Genomic DNA, 24,394 nt, shown 5'->3' with positions numbered 1-24,394 from the left:
GTATGGTTCAGGGGCCAGTGAAGACCTCTCCCAGCCAGAGGCATTCAGCCCTTGGAGGCCACAAAAGGCCTCTTGTGGGAGTGGTGCCAACACAGTGATGTTCTATCTTCTCTTGCTCATGTTCTTCCTCCATAGGCAGGAGCTCTGAGGCCCACTTTTCTTGCTTCCTTCCTTTCCAAACCACAACATCAGCCAAATGCAATGCACCTGACAATCCACTAGTATTATTTCTAGCTGTGGTCCAGCAACTTCTATTAATCTGACTGGGTACCACTTGAAAATCAAACTGCATTCCTTATAACAAAGCCATTTAATTGGATTATAGATGCTGCACTCACAGTTTCATCAGTACAAAACGGTCACTGATGAGATGAAATGTGCTTACCCTTGCAGCCCGGGCACAGGAAGTCCCCCGCCCCTACTTTGTGCACCAGTGTTTGCTCTCTGTGTGTGGAGCCCTGTCAGAGTCTCTCCCATGTGGCAGGCTGGTTCTCACAGAATGCTCTCACTGATCTTCAGCTGAACCCCTCTATCCCTAGCCAGCTAACCTTTAGTTGCAAATGACAAAAACAAGTATAGTTCTAGCATGAATGTTAGTTGATATTTTTGTTCACGGTATGAATAAGAAGTATGTTATGAGCTAAAAAAAAAAAAAGATAGTTTTTGAATACTTGAGTATTTTTTCAACTTTTTGAGTGATTCACAACATTTATTTTTTTAAATGCAGTTCTTTCTTTTATATATATATATATTGATTTCAGAGAGGAAGAGAGAGGGAGAGAGAGATAGAAACATCAATGGTGAGAGAGAATCATTGATCAGCTGCCTCCTGCATGCCCCACACTGGGGATCGAGCCTGCAACCTGGGCATATGCCCTTGACCAGAATTGAACCCTACCCTTCAGTCTGCAGGCTGACACCCTATCCACTGAGCCAAACTGGCTAGGACCAATTCACAACTTTTAAATTTAATCAGTATTATTAATACGTTCTCAAGTCTTTAGTCTAGCTCAGATGTCAACATCTATGGCCCTTGGGCTAAACTGGCTTCCTGCCTATTTTTGTAAATAAGTTTATTGGGACACTGCCATGCCCATCGTTCTGGTATCATCTGTGGCTGCTTTCATGCAGCAAGGGCGGAGTTGAGTGGCGTGACAGAGACCCTGTGGCCCACAAAGTCTAAAAGATCTACTCCCTGGCCCTTTGCAGGAGAAGTTTGCTGACCTACCTTCCTTGTCAAAAAACAAACAATAAACCAATAAAACAATAAATTAATGAATGAGTCAAAACAATAAATTTGTAGTGTTTGCTGATTTCCATGGTGTAAATCTGCCCATCATGGTCAATTTGTTCAAGTACTAACTGATGTCAATGAATTCAGAGCTGGGAAGAACTGCTCAGCAACCCACCCTTATACAATATTCTCACTATTCACTAGATGTGTAGATGAAAATAACCTCAAGAGCTCCCAGAGGGCACAGGTTGTATTTGCTTCTTTATACCCTCGGGCCTGGCACAGTTGCTGACAGTGACTTTTTGTTAAATAAATGAATAAAAATTACTTCATAAGCCTCTATACTTGATATCTAAATAATTAATGCACTGAGGGTTTTAAAACTAATTTATCATCTAAGTAGGTTAAATATGTTACCTGCAAGCTTTGAAAAATTATTACTTTTGCTATTAATAAAAACTCAAGAGTGAATCCTTGGCCCAGCACAGCCAGATTTAGCAAACATTTCTAAGGGTAGAAACTGAGATTGAGACTTGGCTATATTTGGTCAGATGTGGAACAGTATTTTCTGTGGCCTGACTTGTACTTTGTAGTAACTATTGTTTTTAAGGATATGTGATGTGGGTCATTTGCTAATTATGTTGGATTATTCCTTAATCCTCGTATTCATGGGTGAACTCAAGAAATGATGGATCATGACATCATGTTAAAATTTACCTCCTATTGCTGGCTGGCATTGTCTTTTCCTTTTCCCTATTCCCTACATCTGTCTCCCACTGGTTTATTTGAAAGACACATGAGCTGGAAAGTCAAGCTAAATGATGCATTTTGTTAATATGGTGTCTTTTCCATAGGTTGCTTTAGATTTAGATATTTTTGTTCCTATGGAACTTACAGAACCTTCTCATAGGCCCTTATACCCTACAATGGCTTTTGAAAGAATAGAGGATCTTTTGTCATTTGAAAAGTGTCCTGTCTTTGATTTTTTTTTCAGGCTCATTAAGCATAGACTATTTTCTCCAAATTTCTTTGTACATCTAATTCTTTTTTCCTCTCAGAAAAAATCCTCTCAGAAATAGTTTTGATATGCTCATTTTGGAAAATTCAGAAAAGGATAAAGAAGAGTATCATTAATAAGCCTATAATCAGAACTGGTTTTGTTAATGTATTGGTATACTATTGCTAAGATATTGGAGAATTTCTCTCCATTGCATTATTTTTAAACAGACTTTTGAGGTAAAACTGACATAAAATAAGCTGCACATGTTTTAAAGTGCACAATTTGATGAGTTTTGGCACATTTGCACACACACTTGTGAAACCATCACTGTAATCAAGATAATGAACCTCACACCCCACCTCCCTTACCGCAAAGTTTCCTGATGCCCCTTTTGTAATCTCTCCCTCCTGCTCCTCCCCACCTCCCATCTCTGAGTAACCCTGGCCTGCTTAATTTTGAGGGCTTGAAAGGCCTAATAGTCATTTTCAGAGATGCTTTCTTTGAAATCTCTCTCTCAGAGAGCAACTCTAGCAGCGGCAAAAAGGACAACAGTTGTGATATCATTGTGCTTGTGTTCAAAGTTCCTCTCAAATCTAGTCTCACTTAATGATTGATTCTGCCTTGGATGTCCAAAAAAAACAGATCATCATCTACCACATTTACCCTTTAAGACTGTTTTCCTGTTAATTGAGCATATTGTCACAGTCGTCTTATTTTCAGTCAAAATGTTTCAATGAATTTGTTTCACGTCCTTAATTTTTTGGTCTTGAATTCTTCATCAGACCCTGAACATGGATTGGGAGATTTTTGCTTGTTACATATTGTGCCTCTTGAGACATGTTGGATTTTCTTGTCATTTTCACACTGCTTTACCAGAATAAACTTGCGGCAAGAACACTGTTGCAAAGAAAGCGTTCTGCTCTGACAGCAGATGCTGTTCATTAAGGTTGCTCAGTTTGGGGACCCAATGCATGCACTTGGAAACTCGCAACAGCAACAATCTGCAGCCAACTGCGTCTGGGCATTTTCCTAATGTGGCTGTTGTCATCATACTAGCTTCTTATATTTGCAGATAGCAACTTAGTTTAGAAATACCAAGTGGTAAGGCAAGATAAACACAGCATGGGGTAAAGGCTTATGTAGATACTTGCTCCATCTCACATCCTGCTCTGGTATTCCAGGTAACTGACCACAAGCTACGCCCATTCTATGCTGTTTACAGAGAATGACAAAAATAGTTTCAGGCCTCTGAAAGCTGTCTCTGTGCCACACGCCCACTGTCCTACCTTCTGACTGAGGCTTCTCTCCAGACCTCAGGAGGCAGCAGGGCTGGGTCCTCACACAGACCCAGAAGCACCAGGTCCTGCATGTTCACACTGCCTCCTGCTGCAGAGGAACTAGAGCCCAGGGAGGCATGTGGACAGGGCCTCAGGATCGGGGTGAAGGCAGGACAGTGGTCAAGGCAGAACCTAGTTATAGCAGCAGGAAAGAAGGCAGGAGCGTGGGAGAGGGGAGTAATAGGTAAGACTGAACTCAACTGTTGGAGTTGGGTACAAAATCAGGGTGGGATCATAAGCATCTGATCTGAATCTGAGCCGTGAGTGCCCCAGAGATTTATTGGTCTTCAAGGCTGAGCTGGCGGTGAATCTGGGGTCGGGGAGTTTAATTGACCTGCTGAAGGGCTGGAATGTAGACAGACTCTGCCCCTTTCCAGCTGTGTGCAGGTGAGCAACTTACTTCATCTCTGGGCTTTGCTTTATCCAAGGGGGTGGGCCTAGAAGAGCAACACTCATGGTAGGTGCGTGCCTTCGGATCACTTGGGAGCTTGTGGAAGTCAGGATGCCTGGGCCCCACCTTGCAGATGGATTCAGGAGGTCTGGGAGGACACTGAGGGTCTGGAGGTTTCCCGGCTTCTGACCCTCACCAGTGTTGGGGAGCCAGGTACTTGCATGATCCCCAAGGGATCTTCCAGCTCCAACCCCCTTCTATGCTAAAGTTTACTAAGTCAGGGATAAGAAAGCATGGAAGGTGGGCATTCACCTCATGTGATGATTAGGTGGCATCAGAATCAGACACCGTATCAGTCACTTGTTCTAAGAGTTCACCAGTTGGGAGCTTATTCAAAGCCAGTTCTTCATTTGTAAGGCTGTAAACCTGGGCTCAAGTTGACCCCCTTCTGTATTCTCTCCTAGGCAACCTCTCCCTCTCCCATGGTTTAATTACCACCTCTCGGTCATAAACTAGGGGCCAGAAAGACAAATCTAGGCAGATCACACATGAATTTTATTTAGTCTGCCCAGTAGTTTTTATAAGTCTGAATCTTCCTGGGTCAGACTGGGCATTTGCTTTTCACGACCACGGACCCACCACATCGTGTATTACACCAGCCGGCTCCCACCCTTTACTTTACTTGTCTACACCCTGATTTTGGATCAAAGTCAGTCTCTCAACACCTGTCTCCAGCTCAAACCTCTTTCTGAGGAAAAAATTCCTCCAGTTTTCCCTGATACCCTAGTCAGGGGTCCTCAAACTATGGCCCGCAGGCCACATGCAAATACAAATATTGTATTTGTTCCCGTTTTGTTTTTTTACTTCAAAATAAGATATGTGCAGTGTGCATAGGAATTTGTTCATAGTTTTTTTTAAACTATAGTCCGGCCCTCCAACGGTCTGAGGGACAGTGAACTGGCCCCCTGTTTAAAAAGTTTGAGGACCCCTGCCCTAGATCAAGTCAGGCTTTCATCGTACAGCATGGTGATTGTACCCCTTCTAGACCCAGGCTACACCAGGACAGCTACTATCACTGTCTAGCTTGCTTATTGTTTTCTCTTCCAGGCCTAGCACATCCTTGTAACTTAGTAGGTGCACAATAAATGAATGTTGAGGAGAGGAAGAAAGGAAGAAGAAGCAAAGAGTGGAAGGGGAACCAGAAAGGAACTTGATTAGCACCTTCCTTCGCTGAAGGGAGGACAAGAGCTGACACATCCCACCCTCCACCCCTAAAATTGAGAAGTCTTGAGGGCACGATTTCTCTCTTAATGTTCTAACCTCAATAACTTACAAAGAATAGGTGTGCAGTGGAGGTTGTTGAATGAATGAATTCATTCTAAGAACTTCTTGGCCAAAGATATAACCAGCTAGAGAACTACTGTTTTTGCAATAAGCTTTGAGCAACTATTTGACTTTTTAGAATATGTGCAGATATATAAATGCTGATAAAATTAAAACCCCTGCAAAGATGAAACAATGACCAAAATTCTCACTAAGTTACTCTATTGTTACCACCAGCCAAATCAGATTGGGTTGTGAACTTGCAACCAGGAAGTCTCTATTGTCCAAACGTAGTGAAGCTGTCATGCAGCATTGAAAGCAAATGTAATTCTTAAAGTCACAAAACACTTATAGAAAATGCAATTCATCTACTGGACTAAAATGTAGATTTTGGTTTCACCATCTATAAGTCAGAATGGAGGACACAATTTAAACTTTGGCCATAGAGAGCCTGAAGTTTGGGCCTGGCCCACTACTTAGCGCATGCGTGCCTTTGGGAAACTTGTTCAGCTTCTTCACTTATTTTCTCTCCTGGAAAATGGGGAAGATGAGACCTGCTTTGCAAGGTTGTTTTGAAAACTGAATACAAAATGTAATGCACCCAGCAGAGCCCTGGCCGCAAGGCGCTCATCCACGATGGCATTGTTTAAAAGTGCCTCTGCATTTTAATTATTTAAAGGTATTCCGGCTGGGCTCAGGGGCACAAGGAGCTCATGAAATTCTGCTCTCTCGGTGGGAAGAGGTGCTATTTCTTTCCTGTCGGTGCCCTAAAAGAATGAGGAAAGAGGCAGAGAAATAAGAAAGCGAATCAACAAAGAAACATGGCAAACAAAAAAAGGGGAATTTGGTTCCCGCTGGATCTCGGAGTTACCCTGGAGGGCAAGGCTCTTCTTTTCCTGCCTCCCTTTACCCTCTCAGGTGTTCATGAGGAAGGCCCTCAGGGAGGGCGGCCAGAGCAGGATCCTCATGGGCACAAGAAGGATCTGGGTTTATCCAGCCTGCTCATCTCTCCAGTACATTTTAAAAAATGAAATTCAGCCGGCCGGTGAGGCTCAGTGGTTGAGTGTTGACCTATGAACTGGGAGGTTGCAGTTCGATTCCAGGTCAGGGCACATGCTCTGGTTGTGGGCTCAATCCCCAGTGGGGGTCGTGCAGGAGGCAGCCAATCAATGATTCTCTCTCATCATTGATGTTTCTAACTTTCTCTCCCTTCTTCTCTGAAATCAATAAAAATATTTTTAAAAATGAGATCCGACAGTTTTTAAAAATAACACTTCATTTCTTATTTCATAGGCAAATCACACTCACTTTAGAAAATTCATGAGCAAAATGAAGACAAAAGTTATCCCAAATTCCACTGCTAGATAATTGAAACCATTTTGGAATCTATCCTTTCGAAGTTTTTTCTGGACGATGAGTACATAAACAAACATGTTCTTGTAAAACCAGTGAGATCGAATGGCACATACCATTCTACTAGTATAACCCGATCCTTTTCACTCCACAGCTTTCCTTCCGTGTCAGTAAATGAGCGCATCTAATGTCACGATGGGTGACCTCAGTGGACACCCAGGTGGCTGGCCTCAGGCACGTTCGGTGCTCTCCCTGGGCAGAGACAAGCTTGTGTCTGTCTCTACAGTGACTCAGTGACCAGCTCCACAGTCAAACCGTTACCCGATTGTTCCCTTACAGTGAATTCTCACATCCAATCTTAATTTTCTCAAGAAAAGAAGACAAGACAATGTGATTAAAATGTTTAAATCATAAGTGGCCTCTTTGGCGAGGAGTAGGGGAGAGGCTGGAACTCGGCCTTACACTTTTCATCTTTGATTCTGTTCAACCTCCAAATTGATCTCAAGTGCAACCTCATTTCTAGTCAACAAACTTAAGAAATAAACAAGACCTGGTACCTGTCCTTAAAGAGATTACACAGTGAAGATAAGAGACAATTATCTCTAATAAATGAATTTTTTTCCCTCTCATTTGACACAAAAGTACCTGGCTTTTTCTCTCATTTAACACACAAGTACACAAAAGTACTTGGCTTTTCATGATAAGAAGCAAGGGCAAGATGGACATAATAATATTAATCATAGCCAATGTTTGTAAGAACTTACTATGTCTAGGAAGTGTTCATGTATTAAGTGTTGTATTATATTCATTATTTAATTCTCACAGTCTCTGAGGTAGTACCGCAGTTATGGACATTATGCTGTTGTGGAATTGAGGGAAAAGGAAGTTGAGTAACTTGCCCAAGGTAACTCAGCTAGTGAGTGGCAGAGCTGGGATTTGATTCCAGGCCCTTTGAGGTCAGTGCTGCTGAAACACACTGTCACTGGGCTGGGAGAGCGCGTCCTGCTGACCCGGAATAAGCATTGTGATTGAACCTTCTAGGTACTGCGGCCTGAAAACCCGCTTGCTGACGTCCCCCTTGGTGGGGTTCATGGTGACCAATCAGTGCACCTTCCACACACCGGTCGGCTTCCCTCAGGTCCCGGTGGCTGCTCTGGCCGTGGAGAAAGTGGGCCACTCCAGTGTGCATTACCGCCTTGCTCTGTTTCCACCCAAGCCTGCCCAGGAGCCGCCCACAGCAGATCACCGTGACCTCAGTGACGGCTTTTTCTTTGGCCTGTACCACTGGGTCCTCGGTCCACGTTTTTGTGAATCCAGCCACCAGCAAGCCCACGGGCCTCCCAGAAGACTTCAGGAGGGGCCTCCTGAGGCTGAGGAGGCTGGCTTCCGTGTGACGTGTCTGTGTGTGGAATTGTGCCTGTCAAGAAATTTCATTCCTTAGCATATATATTTTTTTACCCTTAAAAATCACTGCCAATTTCTTAAAAGTTTTTATAACACTGCCAATTTCTTAAAAGTTTTTATAACAGTCATCTCCCTCCCTTGATGAAGCCTCTCCTTGCAGTAGGCCCAGAACAAAATGCTCACAACCACCCAACGAGGCAGGGGCTGCTCTTCCCTCCTTTTTCAGGAGCAGGAAAGAGGTTTGCAGAGTGGAAGTCAACTGGCCTGAAGACATTCAGCTAGTGAGTCCCTTGGACTCAAAAGTCCACCTGGGTGTCCTCTCTATGTGCATCGAAATCTCCAACATCTGAGCAGCAGGGGCCACACTTCCGGTGGTTTGTGATCACTAATCTGATAGGATTCGTTAATGTTCTCAGCTTCTTATAGTTAACCACATGAATTCTTTTTTAAAAAAGATGTGATTTTTTTTTTAAAAAAAACCACCTTCTTTTATGTATTTAAAACAGCAAACACACCTTTGACAATTTTCTGATAAATCGAAAACCTCCTTCAGTCACTATTTCTTGAGTGCTGACTACTCCCAGTGATTAAATGGAATCTTTGATGCTGAAACACATAAGGACCCCACTTTGGTGTAATAATCATAAAGGGCTAACAGCAGGAGTTGGGGGAGGAGTTCTAGTCACCTCTGTCTCGATCCTGTGACAAGGAAAAGTTCAGGTTTAATCTCTCCGGGCTGAGTCTTCAAAGAGAACAGCGGGAGTTGGGGGAGGAGTTCTAGTCACCTCTGTCTCCATCCTGTGACAAGGAAAAGTTCAGGTTTAATCTCTCCGGGCCCCAGTTTCCTCCTCTGCAAACATGATTCTGAGTGAGCTTTTTCAGTTGGATGCCTGAATGTTTTTTGAACACTCGGAGACTCTTGATCTGCTTTTTCTGAATTCAGTTCCAAATCCTGCCACGAATAAACAGCTTTAGAATACAGTCTCCAAGATAAAAACAATGCTAAATGCTATTCCCTTGTCATTTAATCAATTCAACTTCACCTAGTAATGGATCAATTTTGCGGTTTTAAAAACACTTCACACAATAATTCTGGGACTCAGAAAGACTATTAACCAGCAGCCTAGTGTTTGTACGTATTGATTTATCTGACCTCTGGCATTTGACCTGCTCAAAAAGATTACCAGGGAGAACTCCTTTAATTTGTTTCTCATGTTTCAGTTCTCGAAGTTCTTGCACGGGCATGACCTCACCTCATCTTTGTAGCTACTCCGAGAGGTGTCCCCATTTACAGTCAGAACAGGCTCTTCTGCAGGAAGGTGACCTGTCAAGGTCACAGGGCCCCGGGGAGGCAGAACTAGAACTTGCATCCAGCCAGGCTATTGGACCTGTCCTTCCATGCCACCAACTCTCCATCTCATCCCAGTGGTCCTGAATTTTCAAATTACAACATGCATTGCCATGAATTTTTAAAATTATAATAACACTAGCCGTGGTTTCACCAAGAGGTTCTTAAATTGGAGGCAACATAGTGGGGTAATTAAGAGGGTGGGATCCTCCTGGATCTGCCATTTCTAAATAGGGGAACCACTGGTTTCAGTTTGCCCAGGACAGGGCTGCTTGTCCCGGTGTGACGGCAGGCTCACTCCTTTTACCGTGGGTCCTGAGGTTAGAGTAAAAGTGGAAAAGGTCTATGAGTCATTCCACCATTTTTCTTCCTGCCAAGGGACTCCGTGTGTGTGTGTGTGTGTGTGAAGTGTGTGTGCGCGCGTGTGTGTGTGTGTGTGAACATCCCAACCTGCATGTTCAAACTGAGTCCACCAGCTGCCCCTGGGGTCCTTTGGGCCTAGGTGTGGCTTTGTCTGCATTTTGGAAAATCCACCTGGGAGGTGCACACACAGGCTCTGGAAGAGGCTGGGGGTTATTTTGGCAGGGAGTTCTGGGTTCTGCAGGGACCTGGAGCGTGATCTAGAGGCAAAGGCCCTGGCTTTGAGTGAGCAAAACCCATTGGCCCACGCACTCCTCAACCCATGAGGGAGATTCCAGACAGAAGAGGCTCAGAGTGGGTCTCTGAATGCCAAGGTGGGCAAGGCAGGTTGCCCCGGATTTGGGGAGGTACTGATTAAAACTGTGCCCCTTCACTGGCAAGGATATTGTGGTCTGGACAATCAATTACATAGTCACCTAATTTGAGTTGTGTAACTTTGGGCATTATTTCCCTTTATAGTTCTCTTACCTGTAAAATGGTGAAAATAGTTACCACTGTTTACCAGGAATAACATTTTTGTTACACCAAGGTTTTCACCCTACCCCTCTGAGCAACAGCAGGATGCACTTCCTACTCCCTTGAAGTTAGATGTAGCCACGTGGCTTGCTTTGACCAATGGAAATGAGAATGGGGGACTAAAGTCACTTGCAGGAATGACTACATTTGATGGCCTGGCTTGATTCTCCAGGGGACATGGGTGGATGTGGAGACACACAGTGAGCCCCATGGACAATTGCCCAGAACCACAGCAGACTTGGCAAAAGCAAAAATTAAACCTCGGCTGCTTTAAACCACTGAAATGGTAGAGTTATTTGTTACCGCAGCACAAGCCAGCTTACCCTCTTTCTTATAAGTACCACCTTCATAGGCCTGTTGTGAAGGTTATGTGAGAAATGTATGTGAGTACTTGGCATGGTGCCTGGTGCACAGCTATTTGTATTTATCAGAAAAGAAGTGCTCCCACTCCACGAGTTTCAAGGAAGAAAAGTATTTCATTTCATGTGCTTCTGTGGGGAATCAGACACTGTTTTCTATTTGATGAGGAAAATTAGAGGTATTTACAGCTCATAGAATGGTGGGTATCCCCCAGCCCTGGACCCCAGAATTGACCAGAATTAAGAGTGACAATAGACTCTGAATATATCTCCAAATTCATATAAATCTTACTACTCTAAGTACTGATGACACAGTCTTTCCACTTCTCAGGTTAATACTTCCTTGTGAGCTACAGCAGTGAGCATGATGGCACTTAATGGTTTTTAGTGGGAAATTCTAACACTATAAACTCAGTTTTAAGACTAAGGAGAGAGCTAAATCTAGGTCAGTGATGGCGAACCGTTTGAGCTCGGCGTGTCAACATTTTGAAAAACCCTAACTTAACTCTGGTGCCATGTCACATATAGAAATTTTTTGATATTTGCAACCATAGTAAAACAAAGATTTATATTTTTGATATTTATTTTATATATTTAAATGCCATTTAACAAAGAAAAATCAACCAAAAAAATGAGTTCGCGTGTCACCTCTGACACGCGTGTCATAGGTTCGCCATCACTGATCTAGGTGCACGTACTAGGGAAAAGCCAGGTTTTATTAGAAAGGTGGCAAAATGAATCTAGAGAAACTTAAAAAAACAAACAAACAGCCAGCCATTCACTACTTCACAATGTTTTAGAGCCGAGCTAACAAGTAGCCACGTGTCTGCTGTTTGCTGGGCACCTCTGAGCAGGTATGATTCGTGCCATTGCTAACAAGAAACAGCTATGATAATCCAAGCGGGTGAAGAAAACCTTCAGGTGTTGCTGACTTTCTAACTACATTTTCATTACACTCGAATTCATTCAAAAACCTACATTAAGAGACACGAGGTACAAAATGTGTTCATGTTTTGCTTGGACAGATTTTGGCTCCTAGCAATTAATGCTTTCAGTCCCATTAAGCATATAAATAATGCTTTGTGACATTACAGTATTTCTCATTACAGATCGATTTTGTAGCATTTGTTCATAATCAGACTTGAAATGTTACCTAGAAACAAAATATGTTTTCCTTGAAACAGTCAGACCCTATTAGAAATCTAAGGCTTTACAAATCACCATGTTAACAGCTATGTCCCCTAGCTAAGACTTTCTTTCCTTAAATAGTGTTAAATTCAGCCCCAGAAGCCCTGGTTTCTTTGAGGTTTCTCTTCTTATGTGCACTGACTTGAAAGGAAAAACTTAGTGCTCAAACTATATTTAACATCTTACTGTGTATAACTTAATAAATCAACCGATATTCCCTTTTGGGGGAAAAAGAATGTTAGCACCTTTTTAAAGTGTTATGCTTATAATTAGGTTACACAGAATTTCTAATTTTTTTAAAGACAGGTTTTCACTGCTTAAAAAAAAAATGTTGTCAGCCTGTTTCTAGGTAGGAGGAGCTATTTTCATTTCCTGACCGTGTAATCATGTACTGTGGGAGAGCAGAGAAATAAAGAAAACCTATGTCAGATTTGGCGATTTGGAGCAGTGAAACTTAGTGCTAAACACCTACAAGAAGAGACATGAGGTACAAAATGTGTTCATGCTTTGCTTGGACAGATTTTGGCTCCTAGCAATTAATGCTTTCAGTGCCATTAAGCATATAAATAATGCTTTGTGACATTACAGTATTTCTCATTACAGAGATCTTGAAGACAGGAACATCTGGATTTGAATTTTGTCCCTGCCATCTAATCACTGTGGAATCTTGGACAAAATTACTTATATTCTCATTCAGCACATGTTCAGTTTATTATTTTTTTTCAGAAAAATTTCTTCCCCTGACATATATTCTCTGATTAAAGCTAACAACCTCTCATTCTTCAGCAAATAATTGAAGTACTTATTGTAGGTTGGGCTCTCATATTCCAAATTCCTGGAAATAGGAGTAAATTAGACGGACCAGACTCGATTGTTCTCTCAAAGCTCATAATTCTAACTTGGGGAAGATGAACAATATACAAACAAGATAATGTCAAGTGTTATAGTTGGCTGAATGGTGGTCCCCAAGACATGTCTACCTCCTAGCCTGGAACTTGTGAATATGAACATATATCCCTGTCGTTAAGTGGCACATGGTCTTTGCAGCTGTAACTAAGTTAAGGATCTCAGGATGAGGAGAGGAAGAAAGCAAGGAGAGATGCTCCCTAGAGCCTCCTTGATTTCACTCTGGCCTCTAGAACTGAGAGAATAAGCTTCTTTTGTTGTCTGTTAGCCATTCACTTTGTGTAACTTGTACAGCAGCCCTAGGAAACAAGTATCCATGGAAATCTGTATCAAAAAAATAAAACAAAAACGAGATAGGGATTTGAATGGGTACTAAAGTCATGCACTGCTTAACAACGGTCAATGATGGACCCTACACACGATGATGGTGTACCAGTTAGCCTAGGAGTGTAGGAGGGTAGACCATCTATGTTTGTATACACTCTATGGTCACACAACAAAAGTGCCTAAGAACACATTTCTCAGAACATATCTCTGCTATTCAGTGGCACGTGACTATACTATAAATGTTGGAGTCTGGAAGGCTCTATTGAAGAAGTACCATTTTGAGTTCCCAGAGAATGTGAGATGGTGTTGTGAATCTGAGAGGACAGCAAGTGTGAAGGGTCCAACCTAGGAGTGAACTTGGTGTTCAAGGACCAGAAAGTCAGTGGGCCGGCAATAGGAAGCAAATGGGAGAGTGATAAGGTGATGCTGATGAGACAGCAAGGGACCAGACTCAGAGGGCTTGGTGAGAAATCTGGATATTCTTCCAGTTGAGACCTATCTCAGAAAGATCTTACTGTTAAAATGGCCTACAGATTCCCTAACTAGCATAGAGGAAGAGGGAAGTACCCATTTATTAAATCAGTAAATACAAGGATATTCTGAACATTCTTAGTACTTGATCTAAAACCCCCAGACCCTTTGTAATTTTACTCATGTTAACCCATCCTATTTAATTCTCTGTGAATAATGGCACAGTACATGTGAAGTCAAACACCACAGGACACAGTAGAAAATCCTCAGTGGGATTTTTTATTTCATTCACTTCCTACTTATAAGGTAGCATTTCAACCTGTAAACGTTGTTTCCTCCAGTTCAGCCAATGGCTTGGAACATCACCTTGTCCTAATTCCACGGTGTGAGTGGTCCCCTGGCAGGTCCAAGAGTCGTGGAATCACTGGGACTGGGTTCCAGCCCCCCACCAGGCAGGCTTCCCTGGGATTCCCTCCTTCATTCCTATCGATGATCAGCAAGGAAATGGATCACATCTCTATTCACTTTTTCAAAGATCAGACCTACCTCGTTTATATGTCAAGATAATCTTCTCAAGTATAATAACATGTTTACCATTTTCCTATAGTTCACCAAATGCCTGCCATTCATCTTTTCCCTACCTCTAAAATCCCTTTCTTTTTCACATTATCTTTCTTCATTGATTCTTATTGTAAAAAAAAACAAAAAACAAAGATGTGGATTTGTTGTGCACATTACCAGGTCCATACAGAAAAATGCAGAGGTTTTATACTCCACTTACAGTAACAGCTCAGAGTACAAAGTCAAGAAGGAAGAATCTGAAGTATTAGACTTGTTCTGAAATAAGCCCACATAGGACACCACTGTAACTTTATCAGAGTTTTCCCTAATTTTTCAATGTGGCAAATATAAAAATTTCAGTTAAAATACATAGCAGTCACTCCATATACTGCTCCCCCAACCCACCCAACTTCTCAGTAACAGGGCTTTTTCTAATCTTATTCCCCTTTAAATATAATGAAAAAGGCTAAAAAGTCATGTTTTTGTAATGTATCCCCACCCCAAAAAATATTGTGATTTACAAAGATTTTAAGGTGTTTGTAGAGATATCTTATTGAAGGAATAGAAATGACTATTTCGCAGTAAACATTGAGTGAAAAGCAATTTTAAGCCCAATCTGAGGTTATAAACTGCTGTTTCAGGGACACAACTGCTATAAATTAGACAACTGTAGCAACCATCCAAGACAATAAAAGAAAGCCCATGACAGTCTGTCATGTTATGCTGAGTGTGTATCAAAGTTCATCATGATTTTTTGTGAGGTCTTCTCCATAATTGGTAGCTTGGCTTCCAACAAACATGTTCCAGTTCTCCAATATCTCCTCTTTAGTTAGCTTTTCATCCTGCCGGGGAGAGGAAAGAGCTGTGTTATCGAAGCTCTAGTAACTGAATAGCATGAAGCTCTATGTTAGTTCACTGATTTGCAACATTTGAAACGCTACCCTTATTAATTAAGAAGCTGCTAGTACCTCTTTCATCTACCATCGCTGCACTGTGAAACCCCAAACTGCAACAGCCTCCTGCTGTAAATGCTGTGCAAAAATATATTAGGTAAGTCCCCCAGGAATTCAGAAGCTCGACCAACTGTCTACAAGCAGTGCTGGCATTCCCAAAAAGGGCCTTGAAGAAGTCCACTTCCCTTTCATGGACCACACCACACAATTGTCTCCTAAGAGTTGGAGCAGTGATCAAAGTGGAAAAAGGCAGGTCTTTATAAATCTTGCCTACTTATTTATGTGGATATGTATCAATAGATATTGAAGTGCTGGGCACAGAGCTAGAAGTGTGAGCTTGCCTGAGGATGCCTTATGTTTTAATGGGCTGGACTTTCTTGTGCCTGACACATCATGGATGTTGGATAAATATCTGCTGACTGAATGAATAGATGAACAAAGTTATCTTAAGGCAATGCAGGGTGTGTCTCTTAAATCCATGCCCTGCCCACAGCAAACAAAATTCTGCAATTCTAGGAAATGGGAGTGAATGTAAGTCTGTGGCCCATAGCTGACTCTCCAGGAATGTCTTGACCTAATGATCTCACTGTGGATTATCATGGTATTGGGTCAAGTTTACAGGTCTCTGACGTATGGCAAGAATGAGAAATGTCAATAAGGCACAGGGGCCCAGGCCAATGCTATCACAAAGCAAACAGAACCAATCTTATGTAAACTGTCTCCCTTCAAAGACTGACCCCAGAAGAATGTGAAATACCCTGTTTTTGTCCGACTCATACACCAGGTGTCTGGCCTCAGCCTGTGCGTGGTCATAGTCTTGGGGGAGGATCCAGTGGCGAATCTCATCTTTGTCCAACTTCCCATCCTTGTTCAGGTCCCTGAATTCAGTAAACTGCTCCCGTTCTGACAAAACCCAGTCTGGCTCAGGGCCATTCTCCTCGTGGGAAAACATATCCGCTGGAAAGGAAGGTTGATCTTGGTTAGGAAGACAGGTGGGAAGGTACATCAAAGAAAACCTGACCGCCTGAGTTTTTGGAAGGACTATGACCAATCTAGAGACCTAACCCAGACATCTGGTGAGCAGTTTCTTGAGAATAATATTGCAATGATTTATCCATCATGAAAGTCGCTTGGTGGAATAGAAAGAACTGAGCCTAGGAGCCAGAAGATAAAAGATGACTCAGTTCAGTGACTAGGATTAAGTTACCCATTTCAATGGCTGGATTAAGTTACCCATTTCAATGGCTGAATCTTAAATTGCCTTGTCTGTAAAATAGAGATGATAATAATTTACAAACCACAGGGTTATTATGAAGGTCAAGTGGGACACTTTCTATGAAAGCCCTCTAAACCCAAACTAGCATTACACAGGTGAAAACTCATAACCACCATCAAGCACCTTCTATGGTCGATACTTTATAATGTACTTTACATACACAACAATCCTATGAAGTAGGTCTTGTTACAATTTCCATTTTATAGTTGAAAATACTGAGGCCACAGCTAGTATGAGCTTGAGGTTGCATAGAAACATGGGCTTATCTACCATGTTCATTCCTATTGCCGTTTACATAATTTCCAAAGGGTTTTCACATATCATTTTATTTCATTTTTATAACAATTCTATAAGATAGATCACGATCCCTGTTTTACAAAATGGCAAAAGGAGAAAAAGGCAAAGTTTATGCACTGTTTGCTAAATTACTAGATTATCTTAGAAAAGAGAGATACCCTGTGGGCAGTTTCTCTTTAATGGAAACACAACTTGGGAATGTCAGGTGGTACAGGGAGCAGGCAGTGAAGGTAAAAGAGAGGTAAGACCCTTGGTTCTGCTACAAGGTAGATTCACACCTGACATCTGCATAGTGTTTTTGAGAAATGGCTGTCACATACATTAGCTACCTTGAGCTCCATCCAGTCCTGGAAGCATGGGTGCTGTGTATTCCCATTTTACAGACGAGGAAACTGAGGCTTACAGTGATTGCATGACTCCCCTGGGGTCACAAAACTAGTAAGTGGAGAAGCCAGGACTTCTAATTCCACTGTGCTCTTTCCCATTACACATCACCACTGGGTTTGCACTCATTCCCTCCTGAAGAGAAGTCACTTGCTAGACAAGTCCATGCAACAGGCCTTTCTGACTGCAAATTGCTCAGAATTTGATTTGCAGGTACAATGCCCCCATCTGCCTCTCTGCTCAGTGTAAAGAATGGAATGTTGGTTTTAGGCAGAGCCACTAAAGGAGTTTTGCCTCTGACGCTGCACTGTTTCAATGCAGATTCAGGAAAGCTGGGAAGAGCACACATCCTTAGTCGAAAGTGCTGCATGGTTTTAATCATCCAGCCTTTTCTGTTAGTCTAATCCCATCCCCACTGTCAAGGCGTCTGCGGCTCTGAACCTTCCCTCAGATGTGCACCAAGCAAGAGGAAGGCTCTGCTCTTGCCCTGACGAGGGGCTGTCAGCATCTGTTATTCTACACAATTAGTGCCACCAAGATCACTTTAAGGACTGTGGCAAGAGCTACCTGTCTGTTACACCACAGACTGACAGAGAACAGCGTTACGTTCCTGGGATCAATTCCTAACGAGTAGAAGCAATTCTGCCCTTCATTACTGAAGGCACTTGTTCTTGGGAAAGGGGTGGCAAAGTCACACAACCACAGGCCAAAGACCGATGGCAACTTGGGCTCTGGTTTTACAATGAAAGGTAATTAACAGCTTCTAATCAATATATGTATAAGAATTACAGCGATCCCATCCCTCGAATGATTTACCAGCTTTGCCTTATTGAGATTTGGGAAAAGAGGAGGTATCATGAGAAGGCAGCCATGTGCCAAAGCACTGAAGTAGCAGCTGATGAGGATCAAATAGAAATTTCCATGTTGCCTGCTCCAGTCCTTTACGCTTGGAGGGCTTTGGGGCTGCCGGGAAGGACTCTAACCAGCAACGGTGGGTTCCAACCCAGCTACATTCGAGTTGCATTCAGGCAGTGCTGTTACCTGAAAATGCACTTCTTGACATTGCTCACGTGGAGCCCTTCAGAACAAAATGCTAGGTATGGCCCTCCCAATGAAAGGATCAAAAACAAAACAGCTATATTATGGGGCAATTATGCATTTTGCAAAAGGATTTACCTGTAAGAAGGAATGCTTTTCTGCAGATAGCCTGGGCATATAAGTAGCTCTGCTGATCATAGCTTTGTCTACTTAGAGCTTGTAGGCCCTGCTGACCCAGTCTGATTTCAGAGCTTCCGCTGAGACTGTCTGCTCTACACTCACTGTAGATCTATGGCATCTCCAATCGCATTTCGCAAAGGTAAGACTACACAGCGTGATGAAGGGCACCTCTGAGAGCTGTGGGGACAACTGCTGGCCATCCTACAGGTAGGGGCCAGCCTCTGGTCTCTTCTCCACTGAATGAGGTGTAATAATTCCTCCCTGACATTACTGCACTACTAGGGATGGTGTAACAAGTCCCTCACAAGAACGACACCTACAGACTTGTAGCGGTTGCTAACAGAGATGTCTGGAGAAAGTACATGTGGGTGGAGGAACGTTGCCCAGTGGGGACAGCTGAGCAGGACCCAGGCTGCACTCACCGATATACTCATCCTGGTCCACAAACCCATCCCCATTCTTGTCGATGTCCTCCAGAGTTTCCTAGGAAGCAAACAGAAAACAGAATGCAAGATGGCTTTGCGCTCTCAGTAAGTCTTAGAGTTCTGACTACTGTCCTCGTTCGTCTGGCTTTTATGGTAGAACGCCTGGTGACTTCGGGCTTGTCTCCTTACCTCCTGTGCACCAATGCAGTGGTTTCCGTCCTTCCTCCCTACTCCCAGTTTTCATAGTAGAACTCTCTTCAAATGAAAATGTACGTGGAAGTCCAGAGATGCTCTGGTTATATGCCAGCCCAACCACTTCCACCATCCAGCCAAGTCATGGGGGGGGGGGGGGGGGGCACCTGGGAGGACCCAGCTTGAGAACCACTGGACCAGATGGTCAGAGATAGATTCCAGGGCTAACTGGACAAGGAACACGGGGTGGTGTCAGAAAAATATGAAACAGCGGGCAATTAAGAAATAAAAGTCTATGACTTTTGGGTGTATTATGTTCTGTATTTAGCATATTTGACTTCCGGATTAGGCATTTTGCCATGGGGAGTATTTCAATGAGTTTAATGTCCATTGTCTCAGCAACTCAAAGGCACATAATCCACTTATGGCTAATTCTTCATCTTCATCGCCCTCTGGCAAATCAGTTCTCACTAAGTGGATGTTGGGCAGTAAAAACAAATGATTCTCGGAGCCACTGCTCAGTCCTTAGGTCATGAGGATGAAGCAGGAGGCAAGAGTGGGCCCAACAACCAACTGCATAACTAAAATAGCCCCGAGCTGGTTATAAACAAAAGCTTCAGCCACCTGTTTCCCAGCAGGAGGCAGCTTGCCTCGGGTTATCTGACCAGGAAGCAAGTAACCACATTATATTAAGACATTTGGGATTCTGCCCTGACCGTTTGGCTCAGTGGATAGAGCGTCGGCCTGTGGACTAAAGGGTCCCAGGTTCGATTCCAGTTAAGAGCATGTCCCTTGGTTGCGGGCACATCCTCAGTAAGGGGTGTGCAGGAGGCAGCCAATCGGTGATTCTCTCTCATCATTGATGTTTCTATCTCTCTCTCCCTCTCCCTTCCTCTCTGAAATCAATAAAAATATATTTAAAAAAAAAAAGACATTTGGGACTCCACAAAACACTATGGAAAGCTGCTACACTCAGAGGCCTTACAAGCATAGCTGACCCTCAAAGCCCATAGAATCTGATCTATTCATCCTCTGAAGACCCAAGCTAAGGGGAGCGTCCTTTCCAGCCATGGTTTTCCCTTTACGTTTCTGTACAGTTTAACAACCCAATGTACTCCATTTCAGAGTCTTTTTTTAGTTCCCTCAAAGCAGAAAAGTGGACAGAGACTAGCTAGTTTCCTTATCAAACCCATTTGCTCTTTTTGAGCACATATCTAAACTATTTCCCAGCCTCATCACATCTAGGAGGAGCCAGAAGAATGTAAAAGGAAGGGATGTGTCATTTCCTGGTCAGAGCAGTTAGGTAGACTGACTGCCTTCTTATTTCCTCTTATCTACCAACTGGCAGCTACCAGGACGACCTTGAGGCCACAGGATGGTGGTGTATAAGATGGAAGCAGCCTGGCTGCCTGATAGCTCTTAGAGGAGAACTGCCCAGAAAACCTACCGGACTGGGACCATCTGCCCTGGAAGTGGTATAAGCAAGAAATAAGCTTTGATTGTGATAAATGGCTATGATTGGGGGCTATTTGTTACAGCACCTAGCCTGCCCTGACTCATTTACTGGGTGGACAGGTATTCCAATGCACTCCACTTCAGGGTCCTTCTCCAATTCCCCTCAAGATGAAGAACATTCTCTCTTTGGAAGACAAGACAAGATCTTGGTGTAGCATTTGCACTCTGGTCTTCTCCCAGCCTAGGGACTTCTTTTATCTTACCAAAACCACAATTTCTTTCATATGCTCAAACTCCTCAGGGTGCAGAAAGGCGGTGAACTCCTCCCGAGTGGCTGTCTGGTCACCATTGAGGTCTGCAGCTTTGAACCTTCTCTCGTCGCGTGGCAGCATCTTTTTAAAGGTGTGATGATCTGAAGAATCCTGAAACTCTGCAGGGTTTCCTGCAGGATGTGCACACAAACGTTTCAACGGGGCTGCTAGGGAAGGCATTTCCTGCCAGATCACTGGTAACTTCATGCCCAAAGAAGGACACATGGGACTAAAGATCCTGACCTCTCGAGTTCTCTGACACCATTTATTTCAGAATGCCTCTCGTATCTGCCCCTTCTTACCACCCCAGAATACAGCCCTACTGGATATATTAAGGGAATTCTAGTAGTGGTTACGAGCACAGGCTTTTGACCATACTAAAACCATACTTCTCTTTGCTGAACCCTGCTTTCATCATATCATTCTTTGCTCCAGAACAGGCAGAGGCTCACATTTTGTCTAAATGCTTCTGCCTGGCTTTCAAGATCACCCTTAATCTGTCTGTGAATGTGTGCATCTTCGGTGCTTCTCAGACCTGTCCCCTCACTGTCGACCACACACCTAGCGGGTCTGCACCCTTTGCTTTGCACACACCATTCCATCATTCCCCAAACGGGTGTGTCTCATATCCAAACCCTGCCCATTGCTAAATGCATCGCTGTACCTTTGCCCTTCCAGCTGACCCACCTCCCCCACTCTCTCTCCAAGTACAAATCCATTCTTCAAGGCCCAGCTCCCAAGCCACCCTCTACCAGAAGCCTTCCCCGATAGCTCCAGCCCACTTGCTATCTGAAATCGGCAGCACTGTGAACTGTACGGCAGACATGCTGCCTCTCTGCTTTGTTCTGAGTGTACCCTTGAGATCGTAGCTCAGGGAGGGTGGCAACCTAAATCACTTTTCATTAGACCCTGGACCCCTGCCACTACTCACCATCTAGGATCTCATACAGAGTAAGCAACCAAGTGCATTCTTAGTAAGCAGAGCAGGATGTTACACAAGTAGGTTCTACTTAGGAGGTTGTGACATCCCCCGAAGGGGGTGGATATGATGAGGGAGTAGAGAGTCTCCGCAAAAAGCTTGTTATGTGGGCCCCAGCTGTGTAATCTCTCCTGCAGCACCTCTTACCTAGGTAGTAACCATAGGTGGCTTGTTTATATTCCTCCCAGGAAATTTTATCGTCCTTGTCCCGATCATAATCCTTCCAGACTTTAGCAACATTATCATAGATGTATCTTTTCTGCACCCGTTTGATCCAGGTTTTCAGCTCCTCTGTGGTGACAAAGCCGTCCCCATCACTGTCAATTCGATCAACAATCTTCCTGTAGTTAAAAAACAAGGCTATTATCAAGACTTGCATGATCCTGATCCAGAGAAAGATCAAACGCTTGCAGAATCTAAAATGCAGACACAAGCTCAATGATCCGATGGTGCTGGAAAGGACCTTCAAAGTTCATCTCTTCCAAGAACGACATGCCTTCCTCCCACCCAGTGCCACTGGCAGACACTACTAGTGGGTCATGCCCCTTTGTCCTAATAAACCAAGACGTGGCCTCAGAATCCTTTTCAACACAGTGCTCTGCAGATAGGCATGACCAACTGATTAGTGTCGATTTGTAAGGTGAAACCTAGCGGTCTTCCCTGATGTAGTCTTTAGAATAATGGAAACTGAGGCTGAGAGAACTTGAATTACTGTTCCAAGATCACACAGCTGGTATTTGGTACAATGGGTTAAGAAGTGACTTTAGGTCCAATCTAAAAAAATGGAAAATTCTATGTAAACCAACAGATAAGTGAGTTCTTGTGGTTTTTGTTGTTTTGTTTGTTTTTTAAACTCACCACTTTGTAGCCAAACACTTGACACTTGAAGCCAAGAGACCAGATCTTGTTGGACAAGCATAAAATGTTGGGGATGAAAGAGCCTTGACATCAATGAAACCTATTCAAGAAACGTGAGCAGCTAAGCTGCTCCAGGAGCCTGAACCCCCTGCTCTTCAAGACCCCTATGCCCACTGGTATCTCCTGTTCCACAGCTGGCCCAGGTTCTAGCAATTTCCCACTGGACTCCACTGAGGTACGCCAAACACTAGTCCAAAGCAAAGTTCAGGCTAGAATTCACCAGCATCCACCTCTAGGCCAAAGGGTCCAAACTAGGGACTCCATCCCTGTAGGAAACTTCAAAGATACCCACAGGTTATTCCTAATGTTTAAAAAAGTTTTACCCTGATAGTCCACTTATTGGGAGGAGGTCATACAAGTTGATTGGGGATTTGTTTCTTTGCTTTGGGCTGGAATTCTATCAACTTAGTGGTAAAATTTTCTTACTGTGAACAGGAGTTTTGATTGGCAGTTTCTCTTTTGATTAATTAGATATGGGAAATGAATTCATAAGTACTTAAGTCTCCATCTCCCACCTGGTACCTGGGGAGCCAGAGCTCCTTTCTCAGGAAGGTGTAAGCATTACTAATAGCTTTAATGGGTCCTTTCATTTGCAATTGTAACTTCTCCATATTGAAAGACAAAGCCTCAGGTATCTTCAGGCTTCCTTCCAGGAGACCACAGCCAGACACAGCAGAATTCTTTCAACACTGCGGTGTTAAACATACCTACTATGTGCCAGGCACTGCTCCAACGCCGGGACACAGAGGTGACATGCCCATCAGTTATCCAAAGCTGGCTGAGGAACAGAATCTCAGACCAGCAGAGACCTAATGTCAGACTGTGAATAACCTTTTCTTATGGAAAAGACAGCATCTAATTGATGACAAATAACGTCAGGGACATAGTCAGCCTGACACCTAGAACTTAATATCTGTTGGAAGAATAAATATGATCTTAATCTCTCTTTAAAAAAATCTCAGGAGTGAGATACTGGGAAAGGCAGCTATGATGTAAACAAAGCCAATCCCTCTAGTCCAGTGGTCGGCAAACTGCAGTGGTCAGCAAACTACGGCTCTTTGGCCCCTTGAGTGTGGCTCTTCCACAAAATACTGACTTCTGCGCATGGGCCACGAAGTTTCAATCGCACTGTACATGTGCGCCCGCACATGGTATTTTGTGGAAGAGCCACACTCAAGGGGCCAAAGAGCCGCATGTGGCTCTCGAGCCGCAGTTTGCCAACCACTGTTCTAGTCAAAACACCTGGATCTTACCTAGTCCTGTGTGATAGGCAAATGTCTTGATTCTCTGAGTCTCGGTTTCTCCAATTGCAAATTGGAATACCTACTTCACAAGGAATGTGGTGAGGAATAAAGGAAAGAAAATGTGCCTTTCCACTAAGGACAGTAAACGGGTGGATGGAAAACTCAACAAACACCTAGCAGGTAACAGAAATGAACAAAGCCGCCAGGCCGAGCCTAGGGAAACCTGGAGATCCCCTGCCAGCTGCCAACAAGGGTGCCCTAGCTGCTCCAGACAATGACTGCCACATGGGAATTATGGCCTGTGGGTGTCAATGGGAAACCAGAAATTGAGGTCTATATGTAAAATCACTCCAATTTTAAAAGTTGACAATTGACTTCCATTTCTGTTTGTCACAGCAGGCAGCCTAACAGGTCCCCCACTTTGCAGCCCTCTGGCCTAAGTGTCTTCCAGGGACCATAGAGCTGGCACATTTTCAGGGATCAGGTCAGATGGGGGTGACAAAGTTGCCCAGATTTCAGCCATGCTCCCTTCCCTCAGCAGCCCAGACTTGGGAGGGGACTGTTGCACCAGGAGCTGGTGTACAGGAGAGGCGGCTTTTTCATG

General features: G+C 43.6%; 1 protein-coding gene across 1 annotated transcript in view; it reads right to left on the bottom strand.

Moving 5' to 3' along the window:
* Positions 1–13,828: 13,828 nt before the first annotated feature.
* RCN1 (reticulocalbin 1) overlaps positions 13,829–24,394 on the bottom strand; it is a 12,854-nt gene continuing 2,288 nt past the window's right edge. Inside the window, exons 2-6 of the mRNA XM_006091626.3 lie at positions 21,776–21,969; positions 20,602–20,780; positions 18,689–18,749; positions 15,849–16,048; positions 13,829–14,980 (exon numbers count right to left, since the gene is read on the bottom strand). Of these exons, the coding sequence (XP_006091688.1) occupies positions 14,873–14,980; positions 15,849–16,048; positions 18,689–18,749; positions 20,602–20,780; positions 21,776–21,969 (742 nt within the window). The 3' untranslated portion in view covers positions 13,829–14,872. The remainder of the gene's footprint in view (positions 14,981–15,848; positions 16,049–18,688; positions 18,750–20,601; positions 20,781–21,775; positions 21,970–24,394) is intronic.

This window comes from Myotis lucifugus, unplaced genomic scaffold (genome assembly GCF_000147115.1).
Source record: "Myotis lucifugus unplaced genomic scaffold, Myoluc2.0 scaffold_92, whole genome shotgun sequence".
NCBI classification, from domain to species: Eukaryota; Metazoa; Chordata; class Mammalia; order Chiroptera; family Vespertilionidae; genus Myotis; species Myotis lucifugus.
Note: the sequence above shows the minus strand (reverse complement) of the source record. Positions and strands in the feature narration are given on the sequence as shown.